At 45.9% G+C, this 20,506-nt stretch overlaps 1 protein-coding gene across 6 annotated transcripts in view; it reads left to right on the top strand.

Annotated features, from left to right (window-relative positions):
- PHF11 (PHD finger protein 11) overlaps positions 1–20,506 on the top strand; it is a 146,535-nt gene that overhangs the window by 12,222 nt on the left and 113,807 nt on the right. For all 6 annotated transcript variants that reach the window (XM_073546086.1, XM_073546091.1, XM_073546090.1 and 3 more), the window contains exons 2-3: positions 7,113–7,217; positions 18,025–18,146. In XM_073546086.1, coding sequence (XP_073402187.1) covers positions 7,113–7,217; positions 18,025–18,146 — 227 coding nt within the window. The remainder of the gene's footprint in view (positions 1–7,112; positions 7,218–18,024; positions 18,147–20,506) is intronic.

Here is a 20,506-nt window from a genome sequence, read left to right as displayed (position 1 = left end):
TACAGCGCTGCTATTAACGACTCAGAACTCAATATGAAGGTAAACCATCGTTTCTTTATATCTGCTGCAAAGATTGACAGGATTTTCCCTCTCAACACAATATTGGCCACAATTGTATCAGATGTTCTTGTTGTAAAAAAAAACAAAAACCTCCCAGTTGGACCATGATGGTTTCTGGATCTTTGATATCTACCTCGATTAGATGACCTCTATGAGCCTCTTGAGTGAGAATAATTTACATTAGATCTTTGGTGTTGAACATTTTAGTCTCTTCCCTCACTCTCAGTTCCCCCTCTGAAGAGGATATCTCAGATTGAATATTTCTATTGGAATTGTTACCAAAATTGTAAGCAGTTTTTTCTCTATATTCTGTAAGATTTCCTGTAAATTGATTGTGTTTACTTTCTTTTATAGAATATTGTAATGTCTCTGTTGTAATGTTGCCTCTAGCTTTTCAAACTCCTTTATCACTTTTGATTTTTTTTTTTTAATTCCTTCAATCCGTTGTTTGAGGGTTGAGTAGCTGTGGCCAAAAGTATTGACACCCCTGCAATTCTGTCAGATAATACTCAGTTTCTTCCTGAAAATGATTGCAAAGACAAATTCTTTGGTATTATTATCTTCATTTAATTTGTCTTAAATGAAAAACACAAAAGAGAATGAAGCAAAAAGCAAAACATTGATCATTTCACACAAAACTCCAAAAATGGGCCAGACAAAAGTATTGTCACACTAGCGATTAAATCGGACGAATGCGATAAAAAAATCGCATTGCATTCGTCCCAATGTTATTCTATAGTGCTTCTCCCATCATCTGTTTTTTTTATCAGATCCGTTCCTCGGACCGAGACAATCGCAGCATGCTGCGATTGTCACCGATTTTCGGATCGGAATCGCCAATGCAAGTCTATGGATGCGATTAAAAATCGCTTTGAAAATGGACCACACGTGTGACTTGCGATTAAATCGCAAGACTTCTCCAGGTCAACAGGAAAGAGCATCAGGCATTGGTATTGGATGTCAAACAGATGCTTAGATGCGAATAAAATTGGTTCATCGCCGGAAATTCGGATGACAGACGGATCCCTGGACAAGAAATCTTTGTGCGATTTCGTACCGTAAAAATCGGAGAGATTTTTTAATCGTTGTGTGTGACTCCAGCCTAATACTTGGTTGCACAACCTTTAGCCAAAATAACTGCGACCAACCGCTTCCAGTAACCATCAGTGAGTTTCTTACAATGCTCTGCTGGAATTTTAAACCATTCTTCTTTTGGCAAACTGCTCCAGGTCCCTGATATTTGAAGGGTGCCTTCTCCAAACTGCCATTTTTAGATCTCTCCACAGGTGTTCTATGAGATTCAGGTCTGGACTCATTGCTGGCCACCTTAGAAGTCTCCAGTGCTTTCTCTCAAACCATTTTCTAGTGCTTTTTGAAGTGTGTTTTGGGTCATTGTCCTGCTGGAAGACCCATGACCTCTGAGGGAGACCCAGCTTTCTCACACTGGGCCCTACATTATGCTGCAAAATTTGTTTGTAGTCTTCTGACTTCATAATGCCATGCACACGGTCAAGCATTCCAGTGCCAGAGGCATCATAGAAACCCCAAAACATCAGGGAACCTCTGCCATGTTTGACTGTAGGGACCGTGTTCTTTTCTTTGAATGCCTCTTTTTTTCTCCTATAAACTCTATGTTGATGCCTTTGCCCGAAAAGCTCTACTTTTGTCTCATCTGACCAGAGAACATTCTTCCAAAACGTTTTAGGCTTTTTCAGGTAAGTTTTGGCAAACTCCAGCCTGGCTTTTTTATGTCTCTGGTTAAGAAGTGGGGTCTTCCTGGGTCTCCTACCATACAGACCCTTTTCATTCAGACGCCGACGGATAGTACGGGTTGACACTGTTGTACCCTCGGACTGCAGGGCAGCTTGAACTTGTTTGGATGTTAGTCAAGATTTTTTATCCAACATCCGCACAATCTTGCGTTGAAATCTCTTGTCAATTTTTTTTTCTGTCCACATCTAGGGAGGTTAGCCACAGTGCCATGGGCTTTAAACTTCTTGATGACACTGGCACGGTAGACACAGGAACATTCAGATCTTTGGAGATGGACTTGTAGCCTTGAGATTGCTCATGCTTCCTCACAATTTGGTTTCTCAAGTCCTCAGACAGTTCTTTGGTCTTCTTTCTTTTCTCCATGCTCAATGTGGTACACACAAGGACACAGGACAGAGGTTGAGTCAACTTTAATCCATGTCAACTGGCTGCAAGTGTGATTTAGTTATTGCCAACACCTGTTAGGGTACCGTTACACATAGCCATGCACCAGCGATCCCGACAACGATATGGATCGCTGGTACATCGCTAAGTGGTCGCTAGTGAGCTGCCACACAGGCAGATCTCACCAGCAACATCGCGGGGGTCGCTACTTACCTGTTAGACGTGGCGATCCTGACGTCCTCCAGCCCGCGTCCACGCGTCGCTCGTCGGCGCCACAGGAAGCTGACGACGAGAAATGATCCAGGCCCTTCTCGCGCGACCAGCGATAACCAGCAGGGGGGCCGGTCGGAGGTAAGTATCACATGTAGCGATATCGCTAGCAATATCGCTGCTACGTCACAAAATCGGTGACTTTACAGTGATATCGCTGTGTGTAACGGGGGCTTTAGATGCCACAGGTAAGTTACAGGTGCTATTAATTACACAAATTAGAGAAGCATCACATGATTTTTCGAACAGTGCCAATACTTTTGCCCACCCTCTTTTTTATGTTTGGTGTGGAATTATATCCAATTTGGCTTTAGGACAATTCTTTTTGTGTTTTTTCATTTAAGACAAATTAAATGAAGATAATACCAAAGAATTTGTGTTTGCAATCGTTTTCAGGAAGAAACTGAGTGAGTGTTTTCTGACTGAATTGCAGGGGTGTCAATACTTTTGGCCACAACTGTATAGGCGGTCTGATAATCACCTATTTGTAGCAGAGCTGATCGGGTTATGGCGGCTTCTAGTCTCCCATGGAGACTATTAAAGCATGCCAAAAGTAAAAAAAAAAAAAAAATAGTTTTTAAAAACTATGAAAGTTCAAATCACCCCCCTTTTGCACCATTAAAATAAAACAATAAAAAAAGCCTAACATACAGTACACGTATTTGGTGTCGCTGCGTTCAGAATCATCCGATCTATCAAGATATAAAAATAATTATTCCGATCGGTATCGGCATAGCGAGATAAAGAGTCAAAACTCCAGAGTTAAGTTTTTTTGGTTGCTACGACATTGCATTAAAATGCAGTAACATGATTTTTTGATAGCCCATCTGCATCAAAATTGTATAACTAAAAACGTCAGGTCGGCACGCAAGAAATAAGCTCTAACCCAACCTGAGATCATGAAAAATGGAGACGCTATGGGTGTCGGAAAATGGCACAATTTTTTTTTTTTTTTTTTAACAAACTTTGGATTTTTTTTCACCACTTAAATAAAAAAGAACCTAGACATGTTTGGTGTCTATGAACTCATAATGACCTGGAGAATCATAATGGCAGGTCAGTTTTAGCATTTAGTGAACCTAGTAAAAAAAAATAAAGCCAAACAAAAAACAAGTGAGTGATTGCTCTTTTTTTTTTTTTTTGCACTTTCACCAGAACTTTTTCCCATTCTTGAGTACACAATATGGTAAAACCAATGGCGTCGTTCAAAAGTACAACTCGTTCCGCAAAAAACAAGCCCTCACGGCCATGTTGACGGAAAAATAAAAAAAAGTTTATGGCTCTGGGAATAAGGGGATCATATAGGTTTATCTAGACGGCCAGCAACCATGCCAATACGTTCATCATAAATCAATTGGACAGCATAATAGTTGTGAGACATTAAACACACGGCTAGACCCCGATGATTATGGAAGTAACAAAAATTGATGAAATGCGTGGGGATGTTCTCAGACATAGAAGTAGCTAGGAAGTTTATTCTGTCTAGACGGAACCTGGCAGCTAATGCTCCGTTGCTCCGTTGCAGGACTTCTGTTCAGCACGCTCATCCTGTTCGTGTTGTGGACTTGTTTCCTGCACAGCGGCATTTAGGGATGTGTGTCTGACTAGTCTATTGTAACCTGATAGACAATGCTGTTATATTTTTGGTCTGGGCAACAGACTTAAATTATTAACATAATCTAGGAGCCAAGTTACAGAAAGTATTTCTAAGGCCACTTTCACATTTAAGGCCGCAGCGACGGCCTGCGCACGGCCGCCGCTAAGCCCCGCCCCCTGACGAGCCTCCTCCGATAGCTCCGCCTACCGGCGCATGACGCTGCATGCGTCCTGCGGCCCCTATCTTTAGCACTGGGGACGCAGGCCGTGCGCAGTATGCGCTTGGCGGCGCATGCGTCCTTTTGACGGTGCGCCAAGTGCAACCAAATTGCTTGCTACAGGTTGCGTTTGGCGCTGGTCGGCGCACCGTCAAAAGGATTCATGCGCCGCCATACTGCGCACGGCCTGCGTCCCCAGTGCTAAAGATAGAGGACGCATGCAGCGTCATGCGCTGGTAGGCGGGGCTTAGTGGCGGCCGTGCGCAGGCCGTCGCTGCGTACTTAAACGCAAATGTGAAAGTGGCCTAATAAGACAATGAGGCTGTCAGTATGGCAGTTTGATGACAGAAACAGACCATCGTGAACTGATTGACAATTCCCCAACATATTCTGCTACTAGACAGATACATCTGTAAGGTTTGTTACTATAAAAACAATCAATCTTGAGTAAGATATATTGGTGCTAAATGTAGTGAAAAACCCTTCATTGCTGATCATTTCTGAACTACTTTTATTTTTGAGACTACGGAGTCAAAAAAGACTTTTAACCCCTTCTCGACCTGTGACGCAATGTATGCGTCATGAAACCTGGTGCCTTCCCGACCTGTGACGCAACGTATGTGTCATGGCGGGATTGCGGTCTTGTGGGTCGGGTGACCGGGGTCACTGAAATGTCACCTAACCTACAGGTACATGAGGACCTGTAGTTGACCCCGGGGGGATGGTTTTGCCCCCCCCATGGCTACAATCGCTCTGATGACCTCTGTGTCACCCCCCCCCCCCCAAGATCTGATTGAAGCTAGCGTCCATGTGACACTATCCCTCCAACCAGATGTGGAGGGGCGGAGAGAACTATGGCTGCCCTCGCTCTTCAGCCTCATCCCGTCCGTGGAAACTGAAGAGCGAGGTCTCTGCCTGCTGCCACCGACTAACAACCGCAATCTGATCTGCCACCGCCAATCACCCCGCTGCCATCCGGTATTTGCTCCCGTCTGCTGCCCTCCGGCGTCCGACTACACCCCCCCCAGTGATAAGATAACACCCCCCCTGCTGCTGCTGCCGGCTCTCCCATCTCCTCTGCCCCCCTGCGCCTGACAGCCCCCTCCTGCCCCACTCATCACCCCCCTGCTGCTGCTGTGTTGACTCCTGCATCTCCTCAGCCCCCTTCGCACCTGACATCCCCCTCCTGCCCCCCGGTGATCAGCCCCCTCCTAATTTTCCATTCAAAAAGTCAAATGGTGCTCCTTCCCTTCCGAGCCCTGCCGTGCGCACAAACAGTGGTTTATGACCACATATGAGGTATCGGTGTACTCAGGAGAAATTGCCCAACAAATTTTAGGATCCATATTATCCTGTTGCCCATGTGAAAATGAAAAAATTGAGGTTAACAGAACATTTTTGTTGGAAAAATTAAAATGTCCATTTTTTTCTTCCGCGTTGCTTTAGTGTTCCTATAAAGCCACCTGAAGGATTAATAATCTTGAATGTAGTTTTGAGTAGCTTGAGAGGTGCAGTTTTTGGAATGGTGTCACTTTTGGGTGTTTTCTGTCATGTAGACCCCTCAAAGTGACTTCAGATGTGAGGTGGTCACTAAAAAAAAATGGTTTTGTAAATTTTGTTGGAAAAATTAGAAATCGCTGGTCAACTTTGAACCCTTATCCTTATAACTTCCTAACAAAAAAAAAAAAAATTCCCAAAATTGTGCTGATGTGAAGTAGACATGTGGGAAATGTTATTTATTAACTATTTTGTGTCACATAACTCACTGGTTTAACAGAATAAAAATTCAAGATTGGGAAATTTTCCGTTTTTTTTTTTTTTTTCTTTCCCCCCCCTTCACAAATAAACTCAAAAATTATCAACCTAAATTTACCACTAACATGAAGCCCAATATGTCACGAAAAAACATTCTCAGAATCACTAGGATGCGTTGAAGCGTTTGAGTTATTACCTCATAAAGGGACACTGGTCAGAATTGCAAAAAATGGCCAGGTCATTAGGGTCAAAATAGGCTGGGTCATGAAGGGGTTTTAATCTTATCCATTAGTGTATTTTAATTGTATAGAATAAAGGTTTAATTTTTATTATTACTTCAATTGGATTAGTCCTGTGAAGGGAAAAATGAGGGTGATTTGAACTTTTGTGCGGTTTTTTTTTTTTCATATTTTTAAAAACCTTTTTCTCTGCATTTAATAGTCCACTAAGGGTACTTGAAGCTGCGATCGTCTGCTCGCTTGTACTATACATAGCAGTGCATCAGCACAGCGATATAGAGAGAAGAACAATCTCCTATGAATGCCGGCCAAACGCTGGCTTTCACAGGAGAATCGTCATGACAAGCAAACAGGTCTAGAGCAGACCTTAGCTGTCATGACATTTCATTGGTGTCCTGCGATCATGTCTCAGGCGCGCCGATGGGCACGTGGAATGGTGCGCACCCCTGCCGGTGCTTTGTTTTTACCCCATTCAGAGAATGACAGCAGCATTTAATAGATTAACAGCTGTGTGCGGAGCTCTACTCCACTCCACCCTTGGCTGTTAGAGGTACATGATGGCTGATTAAATCAGTGATCGTTTGCCAGGAAAAAAATACAGGCTCAGCATGTGAGCCCGCATCAAAGTCAGGGATTTGACATAAATGTACGTCATATGTCGTGAAGCGGTTAAACCATGACATACCAAGAGGAAACCAAAACCACACTGTCAAAATGCATATGATTAAATGCAAATAACTTACAGGTGAAAAAATGCTACAGACCTTTTGCGACGTAAAATACACATCCTTAATTTTTATTTTTTTGTCTTTTAAAGCTGTACTCCCCTAGGGTGACACAGATAGACTCCCAAGAGGATACAGAAGGGTTTGGATTTAATACTGATCTTGTGAATTCTGAAATCAATAGAGGACGAAAACTGGTAAGTTCATTGCCTTCCTTTTTTTTTTTTTTTAGCCAGTTTTTTTTATTCTATCCTCTATCCAGCGTTAAGTTTCTGTCCCTGTCTATATTGTTGATTCCAAAATGAGTTTATTAGTTCACTATTTATTTTCCCAAACTAGGCCCAATTTCCAAGAGAAAACAACAAAATCCTATATAGTCAAGAAATACCAAAAATAACCATCAATCATTACCAATGAATACTGTACACAAAATATATCACCCCAAAATAATATTCAATATGCATGTACTAAATAATAATTCATTAATATATAAAAGCAGAAGACCTTTAATAAAATAAAATAAAAAATAAAATCACTAATGTATGCAAGGGGCATTGTATGTCAAATTAATTGGAATCCATTCAAAAAAGTTTATTATAATTAATTTTGTGGTTACCTGTACTTAAAAATATATATTGAAAAAAAGTGCATGTGAAACAGAGAAAATATATATCTCTAAGTGAATACTAGAATAACTTGCCGGTATATGGTATGTCAAGAAAATAATTAAGCATGAGGCAAAAAAATCATAATGTCAGTAATGAAATGTGAATGAATCCATAATAGAATTAAATCAAAAGAACCTCAAAGCAAGTTCCAATTGAAAAAAACCTGAATTGGCACTTGCTTTGTGGATTTTTGATTTACTTCTATTATGGATTAATTCACATTTGATTATTGACATTATGATTTATACCTCATGTTTTTTTTAATTTAATTATTTTGCCTCATCCAATTAAAGCTCTGACCACAGCATTAAAAAATTGCCCGACATGAGGGTGAGTCGTTTAGTTAGACATACAAAAAATACTTAACCTGATCGTTAAATACTGTAAACAGGAAAAAAAAAATAGCAAAATTGTTGACGAAATGCTGTAAGAAACAATGAAAATGTGATATCAATCCCAAAATGGTATCAATAAAAACATAGCCCCCATCCAACTGGCCGTTAGAAAAGCTGATATGGGGTGCCAGTTGTTACACCACCGCCGATCAGGTATTGATGTATAATATATAAAAGTACCTGGCAGTCCTTTTAAAAAACTAAAACTTATATCAAGTTTGTTGACTCCCTGATGAAGCGACAGCGAAACGCGCATTGGAGTGGGGTGAGGGGGCAGTGGTGTGTCACTGTGGTTGTTGGTATCCGTTTATTCAATTGACATTGTTCTTATAATTCTCATACTACTGAGACATTCTAACATCATTGCACTATACACTTTTTTTCAGGTGGCTAATAATATGAAATATGGTATTGCATCATGTTCACTCTACAATTACCATATTTTTCGCTTTAGAAGACGCATATGATTATAAGGCGCACTTAGATTTTAGAGAGGAAAATAAGAAAAAAAAAATATTTTGCGCCAAATAGTGTGCACAAACCTTTAATAAAATGCAAAAATATCTGTGGATGACGCTCTGTTATGAGGGATCTGTGATTTACAGTACAGAGCCTGCAGTACCGCATATAGTGACTACCACCTCCCCTAATCATCAGTAATACACCCACTTAATGTATACATGGATGTATTGTGAAAGATCATGGAGGTTGTAGTCACATTTGCAATAAACACTTTGGACACTACATTACAGTGTATATTTACACTAAATATGGCTAGAACACCCATCATCCTTCAGAATTTACCCATTGATACAGTATATTCTGAAGGATGGTGGGGGTTCTTTGCTGACCTTTCCTAAAAGGATCTCGGACTTGAGTACCATAGTTGCAACATTGAATAGTGTGCAGGGACAGATATGTGATTGGAGGCAGCTCAGCAACAGATCCCTTCACCATCCATTCCTGCAGAGGAGGAGGAGACTCGCTTTTATCTCCCTCCTCAGCTTTAGGTGTTTTTCACACATCAGTGTCTCCAGTACTTGTGGTGACAGTTTACACATGTACCTACGACACTGACACACGTAGACCCATTCAAATGAATGGGTCTGTGCACATGCCAGTGTGTTTTCATGGACCGTGTGTCCGTGTGCACCACACGTAGACATGTCCGCTTTTTACCGTCAGCACGGGCAGCAAAACGTCCCGCACACAGATAACACACGGATGTAATCCGTGTGACACGCATTGGCGCCGGGGAAGAAGCACTACAGTAAGTGCTGTTTCCCGGCGCCGGGTGTGAAGATGGCTCTTATCATTCTCCCTTGCTCTGCCGGCGATTGGCGCGAGCATAGGAGAATGATGAGTTATATTCAAGTTAAAACAATGTCAGCAGTTGAGCGCTGATGGGACTATTACTCCCATCAACCTACACCTGCCTCTAATAACAATGACAGCAGGAGTAGATGATCGGGGTATTCCTCACCCTCCACCTGTGCTATAACTAAATAAATGAAAAACCCGGCGGGGTTCCCTCGTATTTTCTATAACCAGCCTGGCAAAACTCACAGCTGGGGGCTGCAACCCTCAGCTGTCAGCTTCAGCAAGGCTAGTTATCAAGGTAGAGGGGTCCCCACACCGTATTTTTTAATTATTTAAATAAATAATTGTAAAAAAAACAAAAACGGCGTGGGGTTCCCCCCATCTTTGACAACCAGCCTTGCTAAAACTCACAGCTGGGGGCTGGTATTCTCGGGCTGGTAAGGGGCCATAGATATAGGCCCCCCCAACCTAAAAATAGCAGCCCACAGCTTCCCAGAAAAGGCACATCTATTAGATGCGCCAATTTTGGCGTCTTGCCCGGCTCTTCCCACTTGCCCTGTAGTGGTGGCAAGTGGGGTTCATATTTGTGGGGTTGCTGTCACCTTTGTATTGTCAGGTGACATCAAGCCCACGGCTCAGTAATGGAATGGCGTCTATAAGACACCTATCCATTAATAATCCTATAGTGGTATGGTAAATAATGACACAGCAAGAATTAAGTCCTTTATTAGAAATAAGACTGAACACAGTTTTCCATTTTTATTAACGCTTAGTTCCAGCGAAGCCCTGCTTCTCCTGTAATAAACCAAAAATAAAAAAAACAACAGTATGCCATTCCTGTCCGTCGTTCTGTCCCACGCCGTAATTCATTTATAGGGGAGAAATAGTTTTCAACCTGGACGGTGCCAAGATGCGACCGTCCAGTGGTGAATGAGCTGCTGCGAGCACAGCATCATTGACCAGCGGTGACATCATCGAGGCCGGGCTTAGAGCTCCATCTGCGTCGCATCCGCAGCCATTTTCCTGGAGACATCACATAGAGGCAGGCGCGGATGGAGATATCTGCTTTCATCCATCAGCGCCGATTAGCTGCACGCCGGACCCCGGAAGAAGAATGGCGGCCGCCATATGCCACAGGGCCACAGCTCGCCGCCGTACCACCACCACAACACACCCGGCTCCGGGCCCACAGCATCGGTAAAAACAGTGTGCGGTTTATAAGACGCACCCCCATTTTTCCCCTAATTTTGAGGATCATAAAGACGCGTCTTATAATCTGAAAAATACGGTAAGTGTTTGTTTAATTTGAGATATATTTCTCCTTCGTCTCATTGGGGGACACAGGTACTGTAGGGTGTTTGCTACCGCCATCTGGAGGCTGACACTAGGCAAACAACACAAGGTTAACTCCTCCCCCGCCGTATACACCCTCGCCCTGATTGCGGGCAGAAGCCAGTTTTTTGCTTAGTGTCTATGGAGGCACACGTCTGGTCCTTTTTCTCCAGACTTTTTTGGCCATGAAGATTAGACAGGGGCAACGGATCCTATTGAAAGGGTCCGATTTCCCCAAACCATCAACGGGCGAGAACGTGTGAGTGTCGTCTCCACGTATCCTTTCCCGCGACATGGGACAAATCTGGGCATTTTCCCCAGAACTTTTTTCTTTTCTTTATTTTTTCTAAGAAGAAGAGACAGGGGCAACGGATCCTATTGAAAGGGTCCGATTTCCCCAAACCATCAACGGGCGAGCACGTGTGAGTGTCGTCTCCACGTATCCTTTCCCGCAATGTGGGACATGATGCCGGACCTAGCCCTGACCACCCCTAGGTAGAGAGACTATGGGCTATTCAGAGGCACAAGACGGTCCGAGCGGCCCCCACTGCTCCACCAACGCAAGACGAAGGTGCTGCAAGGAGGCGGACGGTCCCTCTCCTCGGCTGAAGCTGGACGGAGTTAGGGTGCCCGCACCGTCCAGGATCCCCTCACCAGCCCCCGCTCCCTGGCCGCCCTAAAGGGCCTACCTGGATCCTGTTTTCAGCGACTCAAGGTACGGGCGTGCGGGGGGCTCCTGGGCAGCAGCGGCAGGCAGCGGTGTGCGTCTCCCTAGGGCCTCCTCGTATCCAGAGGAAGAGTAGCAGTTCTTGCGTCAGCCGCCGCGGCGCGCCGCCGCAGCATTTCATGGCGCCGCGGGCGGGGGAGAAAAATTTAGCCCCCGGCTTTTTTGCCACTGTTAGGCCGCGGCGCGCCATCGCCGCCACGCAGCAGTGGACAGTAGCCTTCGCCGCTGGCGGGGGGGAAAAATTGAGCCCTCGGCGCGATGCGTCACTTCCGGTGGCCCGCCCCGTGGAGCGCTGGGCGGGCGCCGGATAAATCCAGGCCCCGGCTTTAGTGCGGGGTAGGCTGCGACCAGGAAAGAGGTCGGCTTACCCCACAGAGACACAGAAGGTCGGGCACGCAGTTGGGGGGCACAGGTCGGGTAAGTGCAGGCTGCGGAGGCCGCTAAAACAGCAAGGGGGCCTCTCCTCCCCCACCCCTCCCCTCCCATATACGAAGGAAAGAAAAAAAACAAAAGCATTTGTTGGTTTGGATATATAAAACGCCTAGCAGGCTCAATATGGCCGTGAAAGGGAAGACACACACTTTTCTCTACTCTGCATGCACTTCTTGTAAGGCCCCGTTTCCACGAGCGCAGAGCGCCAAAGTGTGCGAGGCCTGCGATTCCGAACGCGCCCTGGAGCCTCCCTCGGCGACTGAATCCAGAGAAACGAATCCTCCGAAATGGGCGCTATCATTATCCCAGTCTATGGCTTCGCTTACAAAGGCGATCGAGTCCCTTCACACCCCAAAGGGAGGCAAGGATAGTGGCTCGCTTATCTGGGAAGGGTCCTCCACCTCACAGGAACCTTCGGCCTGCAGGGGCCGTTCCCATGCCAGACAGAGGCGAAGGAAACGAACCCATACGAGGTCTCCCGGCTTATATGGTGCCTCGGCATCGGGTAGTAAAGCATCACGCTCCCTTTCACCAGCGAGCGGGAACGGGCAGAGTTTGGATCGTCACTCAGATGAGCCACTTGATCTAGATATCCCGGGATGCCGGGAGACAGTGGACAGCCTCATTAAAGCTGTCAATCAAACCCTGGGGATTGAAGATGATGCTACCTTGGCCGCGAGCCATAAGGTAGCCTTTAAGCGGGCCAAGCACCCACATAGAGTATTTGGCACTTACCCAGAATTTGAGGATATAGTGCAGCGCCACAGAGAACGCCCAGACAAGCGTTTCTCGGGTCAGAAACCTATAGAGGCGAGATACCCATTTGCCCCGGAACTCTGTAAGAAATGGGCAGAATCCCCAGTGGTGGACCCGCCAGTGTCACGCCTGGCCTCGAAGTCCTTGTTGTCGGTGCCTATCGGCTCGTCCATTAATGACCCCACGGATTGGCTCATAGAGGGTTTGGCGCGATCAGTTTTTGAGGCATCAGGTTCGGCACTCGCCCCTTCGTTCGCGGCGACGTGGGTAGCCAAGGCCATGATGTCATGGTCAGAGTCTTTGAATAACGCCTTGCAGGATAGAGGACTATCTACGGAGGTGTCTGAGGTCGTAAGTCAGATTGCTATGGCTGGAGACTACTTAATGCGTCTTTGGATGCGGCTAATTGTGCAGCATTTGCGGCCGCTAACACGATAGCCGTTAGGAAAGTCCTCTGGTTGAGAACTTGGCGAGCCGATTCAATTTCCAAGAAGTCCTTGACTTCCTTGCTCTATTAGGGAGGCCGCCTGTTCGGGGAGAAGTTGGATTGGCTCATCTCCGATGCGACAGGAGGGAAAAGTAGCTTCCTCCCACAGCAAAAGGCAAAACAGCCTTTCCGTCAGGTCCCGACACGTTTTCCAGCTTTTCGCAACACCGGATGGATGGCAGCAGCCAGTTCGACCGGCCCACCTCTCTTCAATCAGGATAGAGAGCGACAGGTCTCGTATAGACCCATACCGGTGGGAAGGATGCACGCTCGCCAGCCCAGGTCGAGAGGAGCCAGGACCCAGAGACTCTCAGCCAAATGACTCGGAGCCTTTGGTAGGCGACAGCAGCAGGATGGGGGGGCCGCCTGCTCCTTTTTCGCCATATCTGGGCCGAGGTATCACACGACTTATGGGTGGTAGAACTGGTGACTTCAGGGTACAAGATAGAGTTCATCAGGTACCCTCCAACACGGTTTTTTCTCTCCCGACTTCCCAAGGTGGCGTCTTGGGCGAAAGCATTGCTAGGGGCCATCGATTCACTCCAAGACAACGGAGTTATTGTTCCCGTACCAGAGCACGAAAAAGCTCAAGGTTTTTATTCCAATCTGTTCGCGGTCCCCAAAAAAGACGGGACGATCAGACCAGTGTTGGACCTGAAGCTCTTAAACAGGTTCATCAGAGTCAAACATTTCAGGATGGAATCTCTCCGTTCTGTTATATCAGCCATGGAGCAGGGAGAGTACTTTGCCTCGATCGACATTCAGGATGCCTACCTGCACGTTCCCATTTTTCCTCCGCATCAAAAGTTTCTTCGGTTCGCCATCAATTTTCAATTCGCAGCACTCCCATTCGGGATAGCCACCGCCCCCAAAGTGTTCACGAAGGTAATGGCAGTCGTGATGGCCGTCTTACACTCGAGGGGCATAGTCGTCTTGCCATATTTAGACAACCTCTTGGTGAAGGGTCCCTCGTTTCGGGCGTGCAAGGAGAATGTCAGCATTACACTGGATACACTCTCCCGCTTAGGTTGGTTGGTCAACAGGAAGAAATCATCTCTGGTCCCAGCTCGGAGGATTGTTTTTCTAGGAATGGTCTTCGATACCTCCCAAGTGTTGATAAGTCTCCCTCAAAACAAGGCCCTAGCGCTCCGACAGGGAGTCCTGAAGCTCCAGCAGCCGGGCCCTCACACCATTTGGTTTGGGATGAGGATACTGGGAAGATGGTTGCAGCAATGGAAGCAATTCCGTTTGCTCAATTTCATCTTCGACCCCTACAGCACGCTCTCTTGTCAGCCTGGGACAAGAATCCGTTCACCCTCGATCAGCGGTGCCGGCTATCCTCTCAGGTCAGGCAATCGCTGGAGTGGTGGACGACCAGATCCTCCCTTCAGGGGAAGCCGTTTCCCCCAGACCACTGGCTAGTGGTCACGACCGACGCTAGTCTCCTCGGCTGGGGAGCGGTTTTTCGCCACCACACGGCACAAGGCCAGTGGTCACAACAGGAAGCTCGTCTTCCGAAAAACTTGTTGGAAATACGAGCGATCTGGCAGGCGCTGCAGCATTTCCAGTACCTCCTAGCAGGATGGCCCATTCGGATACAGTTAGACAACGCCACGGCTGTGGCTTACGTAAATCTTCAGGGGGGAACGCGCAGCAGGGCAACCATGCGCGAGATAGCACAGGTGCTTCATTGGGCCAAGAAGAACCAGTCGATAATTTCGGCAGTCTACATCCCAGGCGTAGAAAATTGGGCAGCGGACTTCTTCAGCCGACAAGAGGTCATGGCTGTGGAATGGGCCCTGCACCCCGAGGTCTTCCAGCAAATTTGCCAACGGTGGGGAACACCGGATGTGGACCTGATGGCGTCCAGAACGAACGCCAAGGTGCCTGTGTTTGTCGCTCGGTCACGAGACTCACGAGCGTTCGGGGTGGATGCGTTGGTCTTACAATGGAACCAGTTTCGCCTTCCATACCTGTTTCCTCCGTTGCCATTGCTTCCGAGGGTCATCAGGAAGATCAAAGCAGAGGGGGTCCCAGCAATTCTGCTGGCACCATACTGGCCCCGACGGGCGTGGTACTCAGATCTTGTGCGGCTGCTCACCGACGTCCCATGGCGACTACCAGAGCGCCCAGATTTACTGCACCAGGGACCGATCTTCCACCCGAACTCAGGGGCCCTGTGTTTGACGGCATGGCCGTTGAATCTTGGATTCTAACTCAAGCAGGTTTTGAGCGTGAGGTGGTCGCCATAATGGTTAGCGCCAGGAAACCGACCTCAGCGAGAATTTACCATCACACCTGGAAAATTTTCTTCACTTGGTGTCGAGAGCGGGGTCATTCGCCCCTGATGTTCTCTATTCCCAACATCTTGGCATTTCTTCAATCAGGCCTAGACTCGGGGCTGGCCCCGAGCTCCCTTAGGAGACAGATATCGGCACTGTCCGTCCTGTTCCAATGAAAGATTGCTACTAATATGCAGGTAAAGACCTTCATCCAGGGAGTCTCTCATCTAGTACCCCCCTATAAGGCGCCGATGGACACCTTGGATCTTAACCTGGTCCTGAGCGTTCTGCAGGAAGCGCCCTTCGAGCCGCTGCGGGATATTTCCTTATCGTTCCTTTCTTGGAAGGTGGTATTTTTGGTAGCCATTACCTCCGTTAGGCGAGTTTCGGAGTTGGCGGCCCTATCTTGCCAAACACCTTTTCTCGTTTTCCACAAGGATAAGGTGGTGCTTAGACCAGCTCCCCCCTTTCTTCCGAAGGTGGTGTCCACTTTCCACATCAATGAGGATATTGTCTTGCCTTCATTCTGTCCGGCACCGGTGCATTGCGTAGAGATAGCTCTTCACACCTTAGATCTGGTGAGAGCACTCAGGAGGTACGTGTCGCGGACGGCACCTTTTCGCCAGACGGATACGCTGTTCGTGCTACCTGAGGGGCGCAGGAGGGGGCTCGCGGCCTCAAAGGCGACCATAGCCAGATGGATCCGTTTAACTATTCAGGAGGCCTGTCATATCAGAGGTGCGTCAGTTCCAGCAGGGATCAAAGCGCATTCTACTCGGGCAATGGGCGCCTCTTGGGTGCTTCGGCATCAGGCCTCGGCGGAACAGGTATGCAATGCAGCAACCTGGTCCAGCCTGCACACATTTACTAAACATTACAGTATCCATACTCAGGCTTCGGCGGATGCAAGCCTGGGTAGAAGGATACTCCAAGCAGCAGTGGCGCACCTTTGAACAAAAGAGGTGCATGCAGCTTGGATCGGTGAGTCAATCTCCCACCCAGGGACTGCTTTAGGACGTCCCACAGTACCTGTGTCCCCCAATGAGACGAAGGAGAAACATGGATTTTTGTGAGTACTCACCGTAAAATCCTTTTCTCTGAGACGCTCATTGGGGGACACAGCACCCACCCTGTTAGCCGGTTGGCTCGTGTTTATTTAATTAATGTGCCTTTTTTCGTAAGTATCAGGGTGGTCCCTTGCCAGACATAGTTTACTGCCTTAAGGCTGATTGTTGTTGTTCTCCTACTGCTTTTACACTAAACTGGCTTCCGCCCGCAATCAGGGCGAGGGTGTATACGGTGGGGGAGGAGCTAACCTTGTGGTGTTTTCCTAGTGTCAGCCTCCAGATGGCGGTAGCATACACCCCACAGTACCTGTGTCCCCCAATGAGCGTCTCGGAAAAAAGGATTTTACAGTGAGTACTCACAAAAATCCATGTTTTTATGAGCGTTATACTTTTTTTTTTTTTTTTTTAAATTTTATTTATGCTATTGATTTTTGTATGTACAGCAGCCCCTGCAAATTTTTTTGTTATTATGGATGTACTTTTGATTGATTACTAGCCAATCTGGGTGACATCCTGCCCACTTACCTATTATCATTTTATTTTTGCTTTTTAATGTTTTCTTCTTTCACATAATTATGCCTTGCATAATTAATTTTATTTTTGTTGTTGTGCAATCGTGTTTTCAATATTTTTCTAATAAAATTTAGATTATATATTTCTATAAATGCGTTTCTTTTGGGTTTATAATGTATAAAAGTACCTGACAACCCTTTTTAAGAAACAAAAAACTAAAAACCGCTTATGCCAAGTGTTGAGCAGTTAGAGGAGTCTGATGGTCAGCAGAGCTGCCCAGTCTATAAGGAAGTTGGAACTAATAATTGAAAAAGGAAAACCTGTAATACTTATACATTGGTTAGTGCCACAAAATCCTGTCTCTAGCGCAATCTAAAAATGCAGACTGAGAAACCTATCCGAAAGTGTGGGCGTGTTCTTTTTCTGCTGTGTTGCTGCATACTTACGATTGGGCAACTCAAATAGGGGGAAGAAGTACACGCCCCTAATGAAAACTAATAAGGCTACGTTCCCATGATCAGGAAGTAGCAGCGCTTTGGAAACAGCGTATTTTCACTGTGTTCTAATAACGCAAGTAAATGCTCATGTGTTTACTGAACCAGGCTGATTTACCGCATCGAATACATTTTATTGTGGAAATTGGCATGCTGCGGCTCGTAAATCTGCACCGTGGGTGAGTTTACGCAGCGTAAAATAGAAGCACAGTGGGCATGGGATTTCCATAAGTCCCATCCTCTGTGCTTGTATTATACAACCCTGCTATCGTGGGCACGTACCTCAACACTCACTTGGACTTTGCTCAAAGTTAAAACATTAGTGCCTAAAAACTTTGATTGCTAATATCATCGCAAAGAAGTTGAAAAATTATAAAAATTTAAAATAATGTATTCCACTCTACAGTGATTAATGCATCTTATGTCCAGTTCAGCTTGAAAAAAATTGGTTGCGGGTCCATGTTAAGCTTTCTATTTGATAATTATTTTTTACTTTTTATAACACAAGTTTTTTTTTTTTTTTTTCTGCAGCCATGTTCTTTGTGTAAGCAACGAGGAGCAACTGTCGGCTGTTTCGTCGAGTCTTGTAAGAAAACTTATCACTATCCATGTCTAATAAAAGCTAAGGGCAGGCCCATTCCAGATAAATTTATGTAAGTTACATTTTGTTTTCAACTACATGAGCATAACTACATGTATATACACACACACGTGGTCAAAATTGTTTGTACCCCTCGTTTAATGACAGAAAAACCCATAATAGTCACAGAAATAACTTGAATATGACAAAAGTAATAATAAATAAAAAATCTATGAAAATCAGACATTGCTTTTCAGTCATGCTTCCACGGAATTAAAAAAAAAAAAATAAAAAAAATAAAACTCATGAAATAGGCCTGGACAGAAATGATGGTACCCCTGAAAATAATGTGGCAAAAGGGACATGTTAAATCACGGTGTGTCCACTAATTAGCATCACAGGTGTCTACAGTCTTGGAATCGGTGACTGGCCTGTATAGAAGGCTACAGATACACACCATGTCACCAAATAGCACAGTAAGTATCACACCCAACATGGATGTAACGAATGGAAGCGGAGGCAGAGATGGTGAAGTTCACATTCGTTTTTTATTTTTAAAGTGGATCCTCGGGACCCCGGTCCGGGGGCTCCGAAGAGGGCATAACTAGTGAGCCCGGGTACCCGTAGTAAAGCCCCTCAGACAGGACCAGAATGGAATACCCGGAGGACACAGGTGCTACCTCCAGTTAGACCCCAGACACGTGGCAGCTGTCCCAGCGGGACCAAAAGGGATAGCAGAAGTAATAGCAGCAGAGTCCGTAATGAGACGGGTCCTGGATCCGGGTAGTTGGTAGATAGCTGGCTCCAGTAACCTTGTCACAGTCCTCGGACTCGAATGGCTGTTGGCGGAACGGGATGGCTTTCTCCTAGATGGTTGCAGGTATAACCAGGGTTAACAAGATTCAGATATTTCTGTGGAAACAGACAGCATGAGAAAATGCACAGAGACTGCTAATGCAGCACAGACAGATTAGCAACAGAAACGGCTGTAGCAATGATTGATACTCGTTGCTCCGGCGCTCTCCATATGGAGGAGAGGCCAGATATAGCAGCCAGTGCGCTGCGATTGGATAATTGCTTTTTTGAAAAATGCGCGTTGTCCCTTTAAGAAGCCTGGAGAGAGCACGCTCGTGCCCTAATAGCTTTGACTGCAGGTCTGCCAACAGGACGCCAGGAGGTGGAGAGACCTGAAGGCTGAGAAGCGGCGTGGGATACACAGGGAGCCAGCTGCTGCATAGGAACAGCGCACTATGTGAGTGCCCGGGACGGGGAGCAGCGGCAGACCGGGGCGCAGTGCCAGGACAGGGATCGGGTGTAACAATGGACCAGAGGAAGTGAAGGAATGAGTTGTCTCCGGAGATTAGAAAGAAAATGATGGACAAACAAGTTAAAGGTAAAAGTTATAAGACCATCTCCAAGCAGCTTAATGTTCCTGTGACTACAATTGCACATAATATTCAGAAATTTAAGCTCCATGGGACTGTAGCCAACCTCCCTGGACGTGGCCGCAGGAGGAAAATTGATGACAAATGAAAGAGACAGATAATACACGAATGGTAACAAAATAGCCCAGAAAAACTTCTAAACAGATTGAAGGTGAACTTCAAGCTCAAGGAACATCCGTGTCAGATCGCACCATCCGTCGTTGTATGAGCCAAAGTGGACTTCATGGGAGGCGACCAAGGAGGACACCATTGTTGAAAAAAAAATCATAAGCCAGACTGGAATTTGCCAAACTACATGTTGACAAGCCACAAAGCTTCTGGGAGAATGTCCTATAGACAGATGAGACAAAAAATTGAACTTTTTGGCAAGGCACATCAGCTCTATGTTCACAGATGGAATAATGAAGCATGTCAAGAAAAGAACACTAATCCCTACTGTGAAACATGGAGGAGGCTCTGTTATGTTCTGGGGCTACTTTTCTGCATCTGGCACAGGGAGTCTAGAATCTGTGCAGGGTACAATGAAATCTCAAGACTATCGAGGGATTCTAGAGAGAAATTTGCTGCCCAGTGACAGAAAGCTTGGTCTCAGTCGCAGGTCATGGGATTGGAACAGGATAATGACCCAAAACGCACAGCTAAAAATACCCAAGAATGGCTAAGAGGAAAACATTGGACTATTCTGAAGTGGCCTTCTATGAGCCCTGACCTAAATCCTTTTGAGCATCTTTGAAAAGAGCTAAAACATGCCGTCTGGAAAAGGCAACCTTCAAGCACGAGACAACTGGAGCAGTTTGCTCTTGAGGAGTTGCCAAAATACCTGTCGAGAGGTGCAGGAGTCTCATTGATGGTTACAGGAATTGTTTCATTGCAGTGATTGCCTCAAAAGGTTGTGCAACAAAATATTAAGTTAAGGAAACCATCATTTCTGTCCAGGCCTATTTCATGAGTTTTATTTTTTTTAAATTCTGTGGAAGCATGGTTGAAA

This window comes from Dendrobates tinctorius, unplaced genomic scaffold (genome assembly GCF_039654945.1).
Source record: "Dendrobates tinctorius isolate UK_male_01 unplaced genomic scaffold, ASM3965494v1 ptg000145l, whole genome shotgun sequence".
NCBI lineage: Eukaryota > Metazoa > Chordata > Amphibia > Anura > Dendrobatidae > Dendrobates > Dendrobates tinctorius.
Note: the sequence above shows the minus strand (reverse complement) of the source record. Positions and strands in the feature narration are given on the sequence as shown.